This window comes from Eptesicus fuscus, chromosome 11 (genome assembly GCF_027574615.1).
Source record: "Eptesicus fuscus isolate TK198812 chromosome 11, DD_ASM_mEF_20220401, whole genome shotgun sequence".
NCBI classification, from domain to species: domain Eukaryota; kingdom Metazoa; phylum Chordata; class Mammalia; order Chiroptera; family Vespertilionidae; genus Eptesicus; species Eptesicus fuscus.
In genome coordinates, this window is record NC_072483.1 from 80,045,634 (window position 1) to 80,064,433 (window position 18,800).

At 41.4% G+C, this 18,800-nt stretch overlaps 1 protein-coding gene across 3 annotated transcripts in view; it reads right to left on the minus strand.

The window, feature by feature from the left end:
• CCNYL1 (cyclin Y like 1) overlaps window positions 1-18,380 on the minus strand; it is a 43,853-nt gene extending 25,473 nt beyond the window's left edge. For all 3 annotated transcript variants that reach the window (XR_008557435.1, XM_008145228.3, XM_028151146.2), the window contains exons 1-3: window positions 17,808-18,380; window positions 3,353-3,427; window positions 1,747-1,781 (exon numbers count right to left, since the gene is read on the minus strand). Coding sequence is in view for 2 of the 3 variants with exons in the window: in XM_008145228.3 (XP_008143450.1) it covers window positions 1,747-1,781; window positions 3,353-3,427; window positions 17,808-18,033 (336 nt within the window). In the remaining variant the exon portion in view is untranslated. The remainder of the gene's footprint in view (window positions 1-1,746; window positions 1,782-3,352; window positions 3,428-17,807) is intronic.
• Between the last annotated feature and the right edge of the window lie 420 nt (window positions 18,381-18,800).

Sequence of the window (18,800 nt, forward strand, 5' to 3'; positions counted from 1 at the left end):
TTCCAACTTCTGAGTAAATACAAATACTAGAAAAAATACAGAAAATATATATTTTTTAAATTCACTGCCATAAGTGAAGATCTGCAGGCTTAGTGGCCATAAAAAAAAAAAAAAAAGAAAAGGTACATACCAAACCAACTATGAAATTTCAAAATTCCAGGAACAGAGAAGGTACTAAAAGCTTCCAAAAGCCCCGACAGGTTTGGCTCAGCGAATAGAGCGTCGGCCTGCGGACTGAAAGGTCCCAGGTTTGATTCCTGTCAAGGGCATGTACCTTGGTTGCGGGCACATCCCCAGTAGGGGTTGTGCAAGAGGCAGCTGATCGATGTTTCTCTCTCATCGATGTTTCTAACTCTCTATCCCTCTCCCTTCCTCTCTCTGTAAAACAATAAAATATATTTTTTTAAAAATAAAAGCTTCCAAAAGGATGGGGGGAAATGATTAAAATTGTAATATGCAATGTATCACATAACGTCAACAGATTTAAGAGCAACTCCGCAAATAACAGTGGAAATGGTTTGGCACTGCAAAAATTAGTTGCAACCTAGACTTCTATACTTCAAATAGGAGGCATTTCAGAAAGGCCAGATCTCTAAAAACTTCTGCCTATGTACTCTTTCCATGGAAAACGTGCTCCAATAAAACAAGGGAGTATAACAAGACAGAGGAAAACACAGAATCTAGGACATAGGGGGTCCAACACAAGAGAGCAGTTATGTGAGATCTCAGATGACTTCAAGGAGATATGCCAGGAAAACAGGCACAGAGCAGGTCTAGGGAAAACCAGTTTATACTAGAGTGGGATGATAAAAGCTAAGGAAGGTTGTTTCCAAGAAAAAAATAAAACAGATGGAAAATATTTTTGATAGGCAGGTGACAAATGTCACAACATTTGGAGGAAAAATCGTTGTTAGAAAACAGGCAAGAGAATATAGTCAGGAAACTAATTCCACACACATAGAAATGAATAAGTATTAAGTTAATGTAGCATAAATGTAGTATTCCTGTCTGATGGTCATCTTTGTCAAATTGCTACAAAAAATGTGTGTGTGTGTGGGGGGTGTTGTGTTTTGTTTTGTTTTTTTCTTTTTTTGCAGCAGGGAATCCAGCCTACTTACTGCATTTGGCTATGTGAAATCTTGGCTAGGAAGAGGGGGATTAGATTATCCTGGAAAAGTATAAAAGTGCCTAGATTTCAGTTATACTTGAGAAAAAGAATGAAGGGTATCCAAGGAAGTGGCACAGCCAGAGAACTATAAGGCTCAATAGTAAAAAAATTTGTATAGCCTTATAATGTAAACACTGATTCTTTGATTTAATAAAAACCGTGTAACATGCTGAGGGAACAGAGGGAGGGGAATAAGATCATGGTGGAGAAAGCTAAGTTTCACCTGCTATGGCAGGAAGTCAATAAATAGTGCTAAAAATTAACTTAGCTATTACACTTTTGTTACTTTTTAAAAAAATAAGATTTAAAAATTAAGGCCAAAAAATTAAGGTAGATCTTTAAACCACAACCATGTTATTGAAACTTAAGTTAAATGTCAGAACCCTTTAAAAATGAGCATTACTAAGCTAAAGACTTCCTGACTACATATTTGATAATTATGAAAACAAAAGAGATTTATAAAATCTACCAAGAGATGTCCATACTAACGGTACTGGGTCCATTATATTTTCTAGAAATCATCACAATTTTTATTTCAAACTGTTAGTTTCTTACTAACTTTTCAACTGTTTACTTACATGGTTTACATAGTTGTTCTTCTTCTTTTCTCGCACTAAGAATAAAAAAAATTAACTGATCAATTCTGATACAAATGCCATAGAAAAATAAAAGTTGCTGATTATGTGACAGATTACCAATATACAAAATGAGACAAAATTCCATTCCATTTTAAAAATAATTTTAACAAAAATTATAATTTAAATCACCTGGCAAGATGAGCTCCACAAAGTAAATCTAAAAACTTAGTTTTACTTTTTGACTTAACAGATATCCTATATTAGGTACAAATGAAAGACTTTCCATGTACAGAAGAAAAGGCAAAGCAAATCAGGCCAGGTGAGAAACTTAGTTAATAAATTTTACTTGTTACATGTCTGAACAACTACCCAGTAGTAGTTCTAATTCTACACTTATTCCCACCTTACTTGAACCACCAGGATCTAACAGTGGCAGCTCTAAGAACCAGTTTCTGGCCAGGCACTAATCCCTATTTGCACCAGCACTCCCAGAACCATCCTGGACCAGTTATTGGTAATCCACTAAAATACCTTACTAAAAAAATAAATGTCTTGACTCAATTGGGAAGTAACCTATTTAAATTTAAATTTAAAAACGTGTACTAACCTAATTGAACATATATATCTACAACACCCAAAATCTATTTCCTCTAACAAAGGCCAGAAGAACAAGAGCTCCAAAGAGGGTGTTGTTTCCCACACTCCTTTACTGTAGAACGGGCATCATAGACACACACTCCTTAGGACTGAAGAAAGGGGCATGGGATAGTTTTTCCTTTACTATTTATTGCCACTTTCTCTCATGTGAGCAGCCCATGGCTCTGGAAAAAATTGAGAAATACAGCAATTCTAACCAAAAATCATCGGCTCAAGACAGGCAAAATACACATACACCATGAAAAGGCAGGTTAGAAACCCCCATTTTTTATTGTGCTGTATCACTTCAAACAAAATAGAAACCTCACTTATTGTACTTCTGCTGTGGTAGTCAACTAAAAAAACTGGTCATGAGTGGCTTTTTAAGCAAGTAAACTAGATTTAACATAACATAAAGGAGTATAATCAGGCAAGCAGGAGTGTTAAAATCCTACAGTTCTGATCATCCTAAAATAAGCAGGATACAAGAAATGTACCCTTGCTGATGAGGCTAACCTTCTGGGCAACCCTGGAGGGCTATGTTTGCTCTGCTGTACCTTGGCACAATATTACATTATGATGAGAAAATTTTGAATAGCTTAAAAGTTCTGAGTAGCATGAATCTGGATGTGAGATAGCATCATTTGGTTAAGCACTATATAAAGTGGGACAAAAATCACAAATTCAATCTTCATATATAAATTGATTTTTTTTATTTGTTCAAAATGAAAACCTAACTGGGACCTAAATCCTATCACTCATCTTTAAAATGTATGCTCTTTGGAGCAAGGGGAAAAGGACATAGCTGTTTGGAGAAACATCTAAATCATGTGGCCAATTGACTGTGTTGATAAAGAGGTGGCAAAATGTGTAAACAGATAGCCTACCAGTTCTCCTCCCTGAATACTTTCTCTAATATGCAAACAAAAGCAGTTTCAAACTTCTCAGAGGAAAAAAAATACTGTCTTACCATCCGTTTGAGATTTATTCAAGAAAATTGTGCTTGCCCTTGGATGGTCAGAAGGGTTTGATTCCAAAGCTAACTCTGTATAAAAAGAGAAGAAAAGGACATGATAATTTAGTTGAGTAGAAAAACATGATTTTAAAAAGAGCTATACATCAATATTAATCACTTTTAACAGTGTTAGTAATGATAACAAGCCAATTTTAGTAAAGGCAACAATACGAAAATTCTACTGAAAAAAATGCAAAATTATAGAATCTCTTTATACATTGGAATAAAGCCAGGCTATGTCTTAGACTTTTTAAAAAACTTGCACCTAAATAATTTATGCAACTTTTACATGAATCATATGTGCTTTCCTCCTACTTATCGATTAAAACTACGTAGTCCTCTCTTTTATGCTGATATTACTAGCACATTCCAGGAACAGTCAGTCTCAAGAAGCAAATCAAGCTGTGGCCAGTTACTGTCAGATACCAACTAATATGTTAAATATGCTAAAACCAAGTGAGTTGTTTTTGGCAAATATTCGTTAGACATTTAAGCTAATTCTAACTCTATTCAACAAATGAACTTATTTAGTTAGCTGTGGTTTATTTGCGGCTATTCATTATGGCAGATTTAAAAGGAAAGCATAAAAGTTCAATGTTCCAATTAATAGGAACACTTTCATGATAGTGATTTTTAATACTTTTATAAAAGTTATTTTTAAACATTTTGCCCTCAATTTCCAAAGCTAAAAAGTTTTACTTCTTCCTTCTATGCCACATAATTACTTTGGGGCTTCAATAAGAATACTTTCTGGAGCTGGTCATAGGGCTGCTTGTAAAAAAACTGTGCTGTACCTATATGTAAGTGTAGGTCTGCCTGCAGGCCACCTTGCACGAAGGTGGGATAATCTATTTCAGCAAGAATACAAAAAAGGTACTTACATTTCCATTAAACAAAGTTTGCCACCATACAAAATAATAAAGTTATCATTAAAACAAACAAAAACTAAATCCCCTATGGTACTCAATAATGTCCAACTCACACCACTTAAACAATCTTATAAGAAAGTGGACCAACATCCTGGTAAGAGGAATGGTTAAGGCACTATTTCTCTAACCACATAATAACGGTTCTATTTTTTAAAAGGATGTTTGGTGGTCAAATCTAAACACACTATAACCCTGTTACTTAGGAAATCAAAATGCACATTGCTATGTTAAAAACTAATCAATCCAATAATGACTCATGTCTAACAGCATTTCACAAATTTACCTAACTAGAATCCCTTTACCCTCCAAGTAATACAGTTATAATCTTGCACAAACATAGTTTGGGACTTCCTGGTTTAACAGGAATCTGAACCATCCATTTTATTGGTACTGCCAAAACTGGAAATTTATAGAGCTAAACCAACTGCTTTGTTTTTTAAGGAAATTCCTTCAAGTTTATTAAACTGCTTCTGGAACTTCTATTCAACATTTTTATGTAAAAGGCCCATAAAGTTATTTTAAAGGCTTTTTTCCACATATTTAAAAAATGAAACAATGCTAGCTACTTGGAAAATAAATTATTCAGTTGACAAAGTGACAGGCAGAGATTTCCACAGCTGCCTCTAACCTCAGGCTTCTGAAAGGATTTAAGACTATTTCCTACCAAAAATAAAGCAAATATATTGCATCTGAACCTAAAAAATAAGCAGAAATGTTTGCGGAAGTAGCCACATCATGTATCAGTGCCTATGGCATGATAAAGGTTTTTTAATTTAATGATTGATTGCCCTAACCAGTCTGGCTAAGTGGATAGAGCGTCGGCCCTTGGACTAAAGGGTCCCAGGTTCAATTCCTGGTCAGGGCACATGCCCAGGTTGCAGGCTAGGTCCCTAATCTGGGATGTGCAGAAGGCAGGCGATCTATGATTCTCTCTCATCATAGATGTTTCTATCTCTCCCTCTCCCTTCCTCTCTGAAATCAATAAAAATATATTTTAAAAAATAATTTAGTGATTGATTGATTTTAGAGCGAGAAGGGGGAGAGGGACAGAAAAAGGAAGAAAGAGAGAGGAGAAGGGAGGGGGAGAAGGGGGGAGAGAGAGAGATAGAGAGAGAGAGAGAGAGAGAGAGAGAGAGAATATCAATGACCTCAATTTGTTGTTCCACTTATTTATGCATTCTTTGTTTAATTTTTGTATGTACCCTGACTGGGGATTGAACACCGGTAACCTTGGCATATTGGGATGACGATCTAACCAACTGAGCTACCTGGCCAGGGCCTAAAATTTTTAATGGGAAGTCCAAGAAAAGTACCATAATCAAAGAAGGAGGAAGCTTAAACACACACACACACACACACACACACACACGCAAAATCATGAAGGCTGGGATAAAAAAAAAAATGACAACATGTAGGGAAAAAAAGCAAAACTAACCCACGTGACAAGAAAGAAAAAATATGGGAATCCCTCTACCCTACACAGAGAGTTCCAGAGTGGGCTCATGCCCCAGGACTGTCCAACCCATCACAGCTGCCCTGGGACCTCTCAAGAACCAAAGGGAAAGACAGAGCTGTGCTCAGGACCCTCAGCTAGACTGGAGTTGTGATGCTCCCTTTTCCATCATGAGGAAGAAGCCTTTTCAGGAGAGATCAACAGGAGAGCAGAACTGAGACAAGTTCTGAGAAGATATTTAATTCCTGGATCAAGATTTTTATTCTGTAAATTCTGGTTATACAAGCCAATACTTTTTTAAAAATTTAAGCTATTTTGAAATAGATTTCCTTCAACTTGCAACTAAAAGAGACCTGATTAATCAGCAGCATGGATGATCACACTGAAGGAAGGAACAGGTAAAAGCCATTTGCTCATTCCTTTAACAAATATCATAAACCGAAATTTGTAAGAGCCAACATAATGCTTTGTTTAAAAATTACCCATATAACCTCACACCTGTCAGAATGGCTGGCTATCATCAATAAATCAGCAAACAGCCGAAACCGGTTTGGCTCAATGGATAGAGCGTCGGTCTGCGGACTGAAGGGTCCCAGGTTGGATTCCGGTCAAGGGCATGTACCTTGGTTGCGGGCACATCCCCAGTAGGGGGTGTGCAAGAGGCAGCTGATCGATGTTTCTCTCTCATCGATGTTTCTAACTCTCTATCCCTCTCTCTTCCTCTCTGTAAAAAAATCAATAAAATATATTAAATAAAAATAAATAAATAAATAAATAAATCACCAAACAAATATTGGCAAGGATATGGAGAAATGAGAAACCTCATGCACTGTTGGTGGGAATGCAGACTGGTGCAACCACTATAGAAAACTGTGGAGGTTCCTCAAAAAATTAAAAATGGAACTGCTTATGAGCCAGTGATTCCACTTCTGGTAATATATCTGAAGAAACCCAAAACACTAATTCAAAAGAATATATGCACCCCTATGTTCATTGCACCATTACTTAAAACAGCCAAGATTTGGAAGCAACCCAAGTGCCCATCAGTGGATGAGTGAATAAAGAAAGCTGTGGTACATTTACATGATGGAATACTATTTAGCTGCAAAAAGGAAGAAAATATTACCTTTTGAGATAGCATGGATGGAAAGAGGGTATTATGCTAAGTGAAATAAGCCAATCAGAGAAAAACAAATAACATATGATTTCATCTATATGTAGAATCGAATGAACAAAACAAACAAAAAGACTCATAGATACAGAGAACAGACTGATAGCAGTCAAAGGGAATTGGGGTTGGAGTGTTGGTTAAAAAAAAGGTGAAGGAATTAAGCAGTACAAACTGGTAGTTGCAAAATAGCCACAGAAATGTAGATTACAGCACTGGGAATATAGTCAATAGTATTGTGATAACTATGTATGGATGGGGCCAGCTGGGTACTTTTTGAAGCAGTGATACTTTAAAAAGTACATGATTCTCTAACCACTTTGCTGTACACCTGAAACTAATACAGAATAATATCGGGGGGAAAAAGACTATATCCTTATCTTCTGTAAAAATAACCAAATTGAAAAAAATCAACATATTAATATAAGCATATTGTTTAGGGGGAAATATTCCTAAATATTTTAAATAAATTTAAAAATCGAAACTTAACCCTTTGCACTTGCTTGCTTTTCTTCTCGATTCCTTTATTCTAATGCTAACCGTGTCGAGTCACACTCGACATCCGAGTGCAAAAGGTTAAAAAATATAAAAATTACCCATATACTCACAACCATTACTATTAGTTGCTTTTCTTATATGTACTTTGTTTTTAAAGAAAGCTGTTATCGGTATATAATTTATTTCCTATTGTGTTACAAGCGATCTCTACCTCATTGCAGCATATTTACTGTTTAATGACATAATGGCCCATAAAGGGTTATTCCTAGGCTTTACTTAGCCAATCTCCTATTGGGGTTTAGGTACGTACAAAGTTCTATTCTTATAATACTATAAGGAAAATCTTTACACATATGGTGTTTTCTAAACTATTTTTTTTAATCTCCGTAGGAAAGATCTTCAAAATAAGATGACTAGACCAAAAGATTAGATCAGTTTCATGGCTCAATATATAATACTAAGTTGCTTTCTAAAAAGGGTGGTGGCATATTAGAGTATAATGCCACCAATCATACCAGTTTTAGCTCCGACTCCAGCATTGGATATGTGGGGGGAAAAAAATCTTAGTGATGTGAATGAGGAACCTCAGGGTCTCTCTAATCTGCATTTCTTTGATTACAGTTTGGCCACAGTTAACAGTGCTATTTCCACTTTGGTGAGCTGCCTATCATTTATATGGACTGGTACTGTATGTATTGTACCCACTAGGGACCTAATGTTGTCAATTAGCATGAGACTTTTATAAAGTATTTTGTTTATAGCCTAAAACAATTTTTGTATATAACTTGTACTTTTTGCTAATGACAAATACTGCATCGCTATTCGATAGAAAGGATATTTAAGCCATTAGACAGAAACTCATACACACACAGTATTTCTGTACTCTCCACTAACTGTTTTCCCTGGAGCCTAAAGAGATTGATAAACGAGACTACACTGTTTTCACTATCACAAAGGTAAGACTGAAAACTATTAAGCAAATCATGACTGCCCCCTCAACATGCACACAAAAGAAATTACTGTGCATCTCACATGTGAATCCTTCCCAAAATTATTTCTTTAGAAACCTCTAAGAATGTTTTAGAATATTCTTGACTCACAATTAGGGGTTGTGATTAAAATTGCATTCTAAAGACCTACCACTTTTGTATTATAAATTTAATTTTTATTTATTTTTTAATATATTTTATTGACTTTTTACAGAGAGGAAGAGAGAGGGATAGAAAGTTACAAACATCGATGAGAGAGAAACATCGATCTGCTGCCTCTTGTACACCCACTAATGGGGATGTGCCCGCAACCAAGGTACATGCCCTTGACCGGAATCGAACCTGGGACCCTTGAGTCCGCAGGCCGACGCTCTATCCACTGAGCTAAACCGGCTTCAGCTGTATTATAAATTTAAATCACAACTTAATTTGACAACATAGTAGGTTGATGTAGGGAAAGTATGACTTTAAAACATTAAACTAAGGTCTCAATGTAAATATTCCCAAAAGGAAGAAATATGTAAAACCCTACTGATATCGAATACTGCTTTCCCCTTAACCTAAGATTCTATCAATTTTAAGATCCATTTCAGTTGCACAGATGTTAAAAATATGAAGATATAAGCAACCTTAAAATAAGTAAAATGCATTACTAAAGGCTAACAGTACTAAAGTTTTGCAATTGTTAACTGTCAATAAATTGTTTTTCCTTGTCAAAATACGAGGATGGTGACCAAGGAATTATTTGACAGAAGCAGCATATTTCAGAAAGACTGTGATGTCAATATATTCCAAGTAAATAGAAATGTCAGCAATTTCTGTGCCCACAGCTGACACCTGTTTGTTTACTTAAGGCCTTCTGCATTTATTGAAGTGCTCTATCATCCCTATACTACACATTGCATTTACTATACATTATATTAGTTTCATGGCCCAAACACAAAATCTGGGGTCTAACAATGATCATAGACACTGGTGATTTTAACTGAGTCCACACTTTTCACCTACCCAATGGCCTTGAACTGGCCCGACTCACAAAAGGGCATATAGCACACTCCTGAGCCCCCCAGTCTACCACTCCTTGAGTCTTTCTTCTGATTTTCTAGCCTCTGACAACCCTAACTCTGGCTTCCAAACAACTTCTATAGCTGCCTCTACCTTGGTTCTCAGTCTTGCTTTATTATAATCGTCAATCTATGTTTTAGTGACTAAAATGTGACAATTCATATAGAGAAGTGCATCTTTTTTTTTGTATTTCTAAAAAGCACTTTGCTTAGTGTCTCAGACTTTATTTCTGAGTTGCAATTTACCTCAATTTCATTTCACATTATGCAATGTTACTATTTTAATCCTACAGTTTAATTACTTTAATAAAATTTAAAAAGGGGGTGAGAAAAAAGGTAGTATCCCCAAAGCTGCTCACATGATGTGTCAATATATAAATTCTATTCCTATGTGCCATGAATCTGGAATTAACATTCCTGCTCTAGCCAGCATCATTTTTCAAAACTTGGACAACTCAAATTTATACAACTCAAAACCTGTCTTCTCAAATGAAAAACAAATATAATTCCTATACTAAAACCATTGTGAGAATCAAATGAAATGTAAGCACAATCTATATAATTCTATCATATATAACAAAAGGCTAATCTGCAAATAGACCAAACGGCAGAACAACCAAACAACCGATTGCTATGACGTGCGCTGACCAGCAGGGGGTGCACATGGAACATAGCAGGTGTCGGCAGCAGGCGGCAGAGAGTGGAACATAGTGGGCATCAGCCAAGGCAGGATGGTGGAGCAGGTGAGCGGGGGCACCAGACCAAGGCGGGGTGCCCATCGCTGTCGTCAGGGTGAGCCTCTGGTGGTTACTGAAAATTCTTTGCTCCCATGCCCCACGGTCCCGCTGCCGGCGCCAGAGTCACCACTCGCACCCGTTGCCAGTGCTCAGCGTCGGCCCCAATCGCTCGGTGCCATCAGCGGGTGTGAGGGGCAGCTGCTGACCCTGATCACCCCTCAGGGCTTCTCCACCTCCCCCTGCTCCTGAGGGGCGATTGGGGCCGGCAGCCACCTCTCGCACCCTCTGCCGGCACCAGAGCCCCTGCTCATACCCATAGCCGGTACCTGCTGCTGGCGCCCGGCGCCAGTCCCAATCACTTGGCACCATCAACAGGTATGAGCAGGGCCAGCGCTATCAGCACATGGGAGTGGTGGCGGTGGAAGTGGGGCTGCAGGCAGACGGGACCAAGAGCCGCAGCGGAAGGATGGGCTGAGACCCGCCCCTGTGCCCACCGCAGCCTGGCGGCCCACAGTTCCTTTCAAGGTGCACAAATTTGTGCACTGGGCCCCTAGTATATATATATAAAGCACAATAAATGACAAAACAAAGCTTTCACAAATTAACTCAAAAGCAAAATGAGAATGTTTGGCATTGCAATGGAAAATGTATGAAGTTTCCACTCTAACCATTCCTGAGCATCATCTTAACATGTGCTTTGGCTGCCCACTAAAAGGAAAGAAATAACAGAGTCACCCAATTAGCAAGAATCTCTCTCAGTGAGTTTTTTTAAATAAGCAAATAATATTTTCCCTGATTGTCATACAAATTACTTATATCCTCTCCTTCCTTTTTTCCATGTAACTTATCCTAGAGATTACCACTTAGCAGAAAAGAGAAATCTTACTTTTTTTTATAGCTCTGTAGTTCTCTCCTGTGTGGATGTACTAGTTTATTTTACCAGACCCTTTCGGACATGAGTTATTTCAAATATTTTTCTTTTAAAAATAACGCACCAAAAACTTGTGAAGCCCTAGGTGGTTTGGCTCAGTGGATAGAGCGTTAGCCTGTGGTCTAAAGGGTCCTGGGTTCGATTCCAGTCAAGGCACATGCCTGGGTTGTGGCCTCAATTCCCAGTTGGGGGCGTGCAGGAGGCAGCCAATCAATGATTCTCTCTCATCATTGATGTTTCTCTCTCTCTCTCTCTCTCTCTCTCTCTCCTTCCTCTCTGAAATCAATAAAAATATATATTTTTTAAAAACTTTGTGAATATGTGGTTTCATATTTATGGGGTATGTCTTCAGGATAAATTCCTTGAAATAGGATTTCTTGATGAATCCATCTAGAAACTGTTTTGAGATTATGCCAATGTCCCCTTCATGGGGTCGAACTATTTTGCATTTCCCTGCAATATATGAAGGCAACTGTTTCTTCACAGCCTTACCAAAGAATGCAGTGCCAAGTTTATGGGTCTTCTCCCAATAGGAGAGAAACTATAGTATCATTTTATTTGCATTTCTTTTGTGTGAAGACATTTAAATGTAATCTGCATTTCTTTTTCTGTGACTTGTCCATTCAGACCTTTGTTACTTACTTTTAGATTCACTTAATTTCTGTAAATCAGCCTTTATTGTTTTTCGTTCAAACCACTGTGGACTCTTACCTGGGCTCCCTGCTTCCCCCCTATTCTCACACAGTAGCTTTTCTCTCACTCTCCTTCTCTCTTTTTCTAGAACATCATTTCCCTGGATATAATCCTTCAATTGTTTCCCATTACAACTAGACTAAAATTCATATTTTTTGTCAAGGTCCACTAGGCATACAAAGTCTTAATCCACTATATTCCTCCTGGTATCCCTTTCTCTCTGCTGCAACCATCCCCATGTCCTTATGTCCTTTTGCCTGCACTAGGGCATATTGCCATCTGAGGAACTCGGCATGGAAACCTCGCCTCCATCCTCACATGGCTCCCTCTCGATGTCACTTAAGGAGAGCAGCTGTCTTTAACCACCCTGACTTTCTTGCCTGTTCATGTGTTGTCTGCCCGAGGCTCCTCTGGAATGTAAGGACCTAAGTTACAGGTAGGGGCTTGTCTTGTATAACACTGTTTGTCCTATATCTGGAATGGTGCCCAATAGACATCTAACCACCTCAATGCACCTAAAACCAATCAAGTCTCTCCCAATTTTCCTATATCTTCTATAGTTTCATCAAATGCTATCTTTTGGTTTATCACCTAAGATCAGCATTACTTTCAGATCTTAGAGTAGTAGTTATTCAGAATTAAAGACATAAGAACCACAAAAACCAAAAAGAGGTTTAATGTCCAGTGAAAATCAATGGTTACTTTAATTTGGGATAAGAACATTTAATGTTAAAATGCCTTAACTACAAAATGACATCCTAATCCTATATAATAAAAGGGTAATATGCAAATTGTCCCCTTGACTGGGAGTTCCACCAGAGTTCAACCAGGGGGCGGGGCCAGCCTGCCAACCGCCTGCCTGCACCCCACCCTCCTGCAGGGTGGGCCAGCCTGACCCCACCAGTGCACAAATTCATGCACCAGGCCTCTAGTTAAGTTATAAGAAAGAATACTAGCTGAATTCTACAGGGAAGGACAATGAATCCACTTTTATCTGTGCCCCCAGAATAAAGCATTATTATGGGATTGTAAGAGGTTTCACTTTAAAAGATGGCCAACCATAAAGGATGGGTAAATGAATGATGGTCCGACCATTTGATGGTACACTGAATAGTTATGAAAGGGCATGCAGTTGGATGGAAATGCATCCTGGAGCACTCTCCAGGTGTCAAACACAATTCCCGGAGCTATAGGTCATTACTTCTCTTTATAACAAAACATTACAAGCAGCTTATAAAGAGTGACCTCCTTTTCATAGAACAAACAAAATGTGTTTATGTGCATACATAAAATTCAATTCCAAAATATTAATAAAAGTTCTTGATATTCTGAGTATAAGTGAGTGACTTTTCTGGATTTTCTAAATCTTTTACATCAAATGCTTATTAATATTGTCATATGAAAAAAGCAAAAAATAGCTACTGGAAAGAGGAGAGATCTGTTGCTCAGAGGTTTTTCCACATAATATTGCCAATTCCTTCCCTACTCACTTCTAGGGGTAGGGGGAGCAAGGGGTCATCTGAGAAAACACCTTTAGCTGGGAAATGAGCAAAGCTCAGAAGGTCAGAACATAAAAGGCTGTATAAAAAGGTGATGAGTAATAAATTGGATAACAAATCTTAAGTGTTTGTGTGTGTGTGTTACTGATATACCATCAGTTATAGTATATATACTAATACTGTTAGATAAAGGCAAGGTAGTAGAAAATTATTATTAAGTCTTGGAATATCTCTTTGAAATGGCTTGAAGAAATCATGTTCTTATATTTCAGAGGATCATTCATGTATCATTTTTGTGTAAGTAACCAAATAATTCAATTCTCCATTGTAGAAAAGCTGAAATAAGTAGGTATTTCTTGGTTTCCAGGGAAACTGATATAAAACTGTCTGAAATAAAGACATTAAAAGAAAACTTTCAATGTGCTTGTCTTTATATTTGGTGTTTTGACCTTGTTTCTATGGAAATTTAATAGCAAATGCTGAAATTTGAGGTTTCTTGTATCATTTTATTGAATTTCCCAAAATTAAAAACAAATTGAAATGAAATTTTAACTATCATGTTAAACATAAAAAGGTAAATTCTATACTCATGAACTCTATTTTTTCAACTCTTCTGATTTAACACTCCTGATCATAGTCCTATGCTTAACCCTTGTTACCTTACCTGCTCTCTTACCAGTTTCTCTGAAAGTCCCTCTATACAAGGCGTTCTTGGCTTCAATTTGAAGTCACCAGAACAAACTCTTTAAAATATATCAACTCGTTTACCTGGTAAATTCATGCTATTTCATGACTTCTACTCTTTTATTCTTATTCATCATAAGGAATTTAGAAATATAGAATGGAGCCCTGGCCGGGTAGCTCAGTTGGTTAGAGCATCATCCCAATACACCACGGTTTTGGATTCGATCTCCCTCAGGGCACATACAAGAATCAACAAATGAATGCATAAATAAGTGGAACAACAAATCAATATCTCTGTCTCTGTCTCTAACATCAATACATCTTTAAAAATATAGAATGGAGAGGTAAATGTTGCTTCTGAGTTTGTACAATAATGTTGATGGAAGAGGGCATAAATGGTATGGAAAAAATAAAATAATTTTGATGGAAAAATCAAGACTGGAGTAAGTTAAGATAGGCTCACTCTATGAAGAAATTATAAAATACTAGGGGGGAGGGGCGGTCCCTCAGCCCAGCCTGCGCCCTCTTGCAGTCCAGGAGCCCTTGGGGATGTCCACCTGCCGGCTTAGGCCTGCTCCCCAGGAGATCGGGCCTAAGCTAGCAGTCAGACATCACTCTGGCAGCCCGGGAGCCCTCAAGGGATGTCTAATTATTTAGGCCTGGCCCCCTGCACTGGCCAGCCATGAGCCAGCTTCTGGACTGACCACCAGGTGTCAGCTCTGCATTGAGTGTCTGGCCCCTGGTGGTTAGTGCATGTCATAGCAACCAGGCGTTTCTGGTTGTTCTGCCCTTAGGGTCAATTTGCATATTACACTTTTATTATATACTAGAGGCACTGGGCGGGAGGGAGGGGGTCCCTCAGCCCAATCTGCACCCTCTCCAATCTGGGACCCCTCCGGGGATGTCCAACTACCTATTTGTCTAAACAGGCAGTCAGACATCCCTTTCACAATCCAGGACTGCTGGCTCCCAACTGCTCGCCTGTCTGCCTGATTGCCCCTAACCGCTTCTGCCTGCCAGCCTGATCACCCCTAACCACTACCCTCCCAGCCTGATCGATGCCTAACTGCTCCCCTGCCAGCCCGATCGTCCCAAACTGCCCTCCCCTGACAACCTGGTCACCCCCAAATGCCCTCCCTTGCATATTCCCTCTTTATTAGATAGGGATTTTTCTTTAACATATTGGACAGCCCTAACTGGTTTAGCTAGGTGGATGGAGCATCGGCCTGCAGACTCAAGGGTCCCAAGTTCGATTCCAGTCAAGGGTATGTACCTTGGTTGGGGGCACATACCCAGTGGGGAGTGTGCAGGAGGCAGCTGATCGATGTTTCTCTCTCATAGATGTCTCTAGCTCTCTGTCCCTTTCCCTTCCTCTCTGTAAAAAAAAAAACAATAAAATATATATATTTTTAAAAAGTAACATTTAAGATTCCTCCATATCTGCCTGGCTGGTGTAACTCAATGGTTGAGACCCCAGGCTGCCGCCACTGGCAGGGGATCGCGCCATGGGGGTGCGTGCCCCTCCCAGGCTAAGACCCCAGGCTGCCGCTGCTTGGAGGGGATCCGGGGGGAGTGAATTTGTTTTTGTTTTTTTTATAAAAGGTCAGAAGGGCCTCTGGGCAGCATTCCGCCAGGCCACTTACTTTGCAGACTCTCATCGGCAGCCCTCCCTGAGCCTGGGGGACTCCAGCGGAGCTGAGAGGACTGGGCACCACCATCTTGTGGCTATGGGCGCTGTCATTTTGTTGCGGAGCGATAGTTAATTTGCATATTACTCTTTTATTAGATAGGATGATGATAAGCTGCATTCTAAAGAGGTTTTTAAGCACCACAAGAACTGAACTTGGTGTATCTATCACCTCCACGTCAGCCTTTCTGTCCAGTAGTTGTGTTACACAGATCTCTTTTTTGAAATATATTTTTATTGATTTCAGAGAAGAAGGGAGAGGGACAGAGAGCCTCCTGCATCAAGCCCACAACCTGGGCTTGTGCCCTGACTGGGAATCAAACCGTGACCTCTTGGTTCATAGGTCAATGCTCAAACACGGAGCCACCACGGCCAGGCTCATTTCAGATCTCTTAAGTCTTGCTTTCTTCACTGGTAATATAGGGAGAACATATGCATGGGTCTTATGTGCAGTTAGAAGGGGCAAATGAGATATACATGAAAATGTATTGTAAATCTTAAAAGAATATATAAAGGTCCTATTTTGGTCTCTCACCCAACACTACCCCTCTACTAACTGGTTCGTAAAATCACTCAGAGGCTTACCTTACAGCACCTAAGAGCAGAAGTTTTCACAAGCACTTACTTGCTTTGTGTTTAAAGGTACAATTAATTCACATAATTTGTTCTTTTTTTCCTACAATATTTGAATATTCTGAAAAGGAAGTACTTCCCAGTTATAAAGCCAAATCCACTATCTGGGTGAATCCACAGACTTATTATCCTAATTTTTAAAGAAATTAAAAGCTCAACTGAAGTTTAAATAGATTAAGAACTATAAAACATTTTCTCTATGAAATAAAATAACCCTCTGGCATTTAAATGAAACAAATGGGCCTTTAACATCTCATACCTCATTGTTTTCTACTTCAAAGAACAGGCTTTATGAGCCGTGTTGCTACCCAGAACTATTTTAAAACAGACATTTCCTCTCTTCTCCCTCCACCCTACCCAGCTGTTTGGTCTTGACAACTTTTACTCAACATTCTTAAAGGTGAACTGGATCCTATGGGCAGGAGGGGAGAGGAAGGAGAGAGAACCATGGAGACAAACATCCCTGTGCAGGACCTGGCATCTTCACTCCCAAACCTCTCTATTACAAACTAAAGTCTCCATTTAAGTTTGCTCTTTCTCTTTTGAAACGTTGACCAACAGTCTCTTGAACCACCCCATCTCTCCCTTGGAGCAGACACTGTGAAAGTGAAGTCTGCTAAGTCACTGGAGTGAGACAAGGCACAGTCGTATCCAAGTGGGAATTTAAAGTAATCAGACGCCGTGGGTTCTCCTTTTTGGGGCGGGGGAGGACACGTCTTCTCTACGGCACTGGCAGTTAACATTTCACATCTTTCAGTTCTTTTAAGTTCCCTCTCCCACATTTTCTTGCCTCCGGTATTCAAATTATAGTTGGAAGAAAGCAAGCTGCTTCCATTAACTGAAAACTGCGTACTTAACACATACAGACCCTCCTATGCCAGTCTCCATTCTGAACTTAAATAACCAGCCCTAAAATGTCTGCGTCTGAATTGTCCCGGGTATCAACCAACCACCTCCGTGGGTGGGAGGCCAGGGTACCGCCAGGCCCTCACCTGGTCCCTTCCCTTGGGCGCCATCGGGGTAAGGTAACGACAGGGGAGATGGGGTGAACACCCCGAAGTTGCGGTGTTCACGCTTTCATTGAGCCCAGGGGGAACATATACCCAGAAGTCCTCATAAAGTCCCACCAGGCATTAAACGAAGCCATCAACAGGCAGGACGGAGGACTGGAGGGTCCCAGGCGATGTGGGCTGAGAACGGGAACTGAGGAAAGAACCGGGCGTGGGTCGTTCAGAGGGAGATCGGCCCGGCAGGACCGGGAAAGAATGAGGGGTGGGGACGCCAGGCAGAGCCAGCCTTCCCCACCCCCGGGGCCGGCCCTGGGAAAGCCGGCTCCGGGCAGGAAGGAGCCCGAGGCGGCGGCTCCCTCCCGGGGGACCCTGGGCGCGACGGGAGGCCAGGGGTACCCCACCCCGAGAGCCCCCGCCGCCGACCGCCTCCCTTACCGTCCGGCATCTCCCGGTCGCTGATGTGCTGCAGATGGTGGCCCTCGCCGGTGCCCAAATCCAACTCGGCGGGCTCCAGGGCAGCCGGCGAAGGCGCTACCGCCACCGCGTCCCCCGCCGCCGCCTCATAGACCTCAGACTCGTAGTCCGGCTCGGCCGGCCCCGAGCGCCGGCCCATGCTGGGGCTGGCTTCGGGCTTCACGCAACAGGTCAGAGTGTTCCCCATGGGGTGTCGACACTCCTCGCCGCCGCCGCCGCCGCCGCCGCCGCCGCCGCCGCCGCCTCCGTTCGACCCCCGGCTCCGCCGCGCTCCGCAGTGCCCCCTCCCCCAACAATGGCGCGGCCGGCACCGGCAGCCCCAGGCTGCGCCGCGCAGGCAGGCTCGGCCTCGCCCGCTGTCCGCCCCGGCCGCCGGGCCGCCGGGCCCCGGGCAGGGCTCCGGGCCCGGCCGCACCCCCCGCCGCCGCGCTGCTACCGCCTCCCCCGAGTTGCCTAGTCTGTGAGGGCTGCGCCCAGCCCGACTTATTTAAAAGGGGTGGGGACCAGACCGGCGCTGAAAACTACAACCACTGCGAGAGGAGAGCGCAGCCCAGGCTCCTCCTCCGCCCGCAACCGCCTCTCAACTGAAAGCCGTTGTCCGAGCTGGCACCAGCCAACCGGAACGCGCCCTGCGATCACGTGGTCACGGGGGACCAATCGCGCCCAGAGTCCTCTCCACCGCGGCCCGCCTCTCCGAGGAGGCGTGACTCAGAAGGCCCGGCCCCGCCCCTTCCCCAGCGGGCCCGCCCCCAGCCGGCGCGCTGCGGACCCGGGTGTCCATTCACCGCGCGCCGCCCGGAGCTCTCGGGTCCGGCGGGAAGCGAAGTGAAGCCCTCCGTCACTGGGCTCTACGGAGCCCCCGTTAGTGAGAAGCCAGGCGAGGTTAGCGAGTCGGATTCACTGGGTCTGACAGCTGACTGCTGGGATGTATTGCTCAGGAGTGAACTTAGTTTA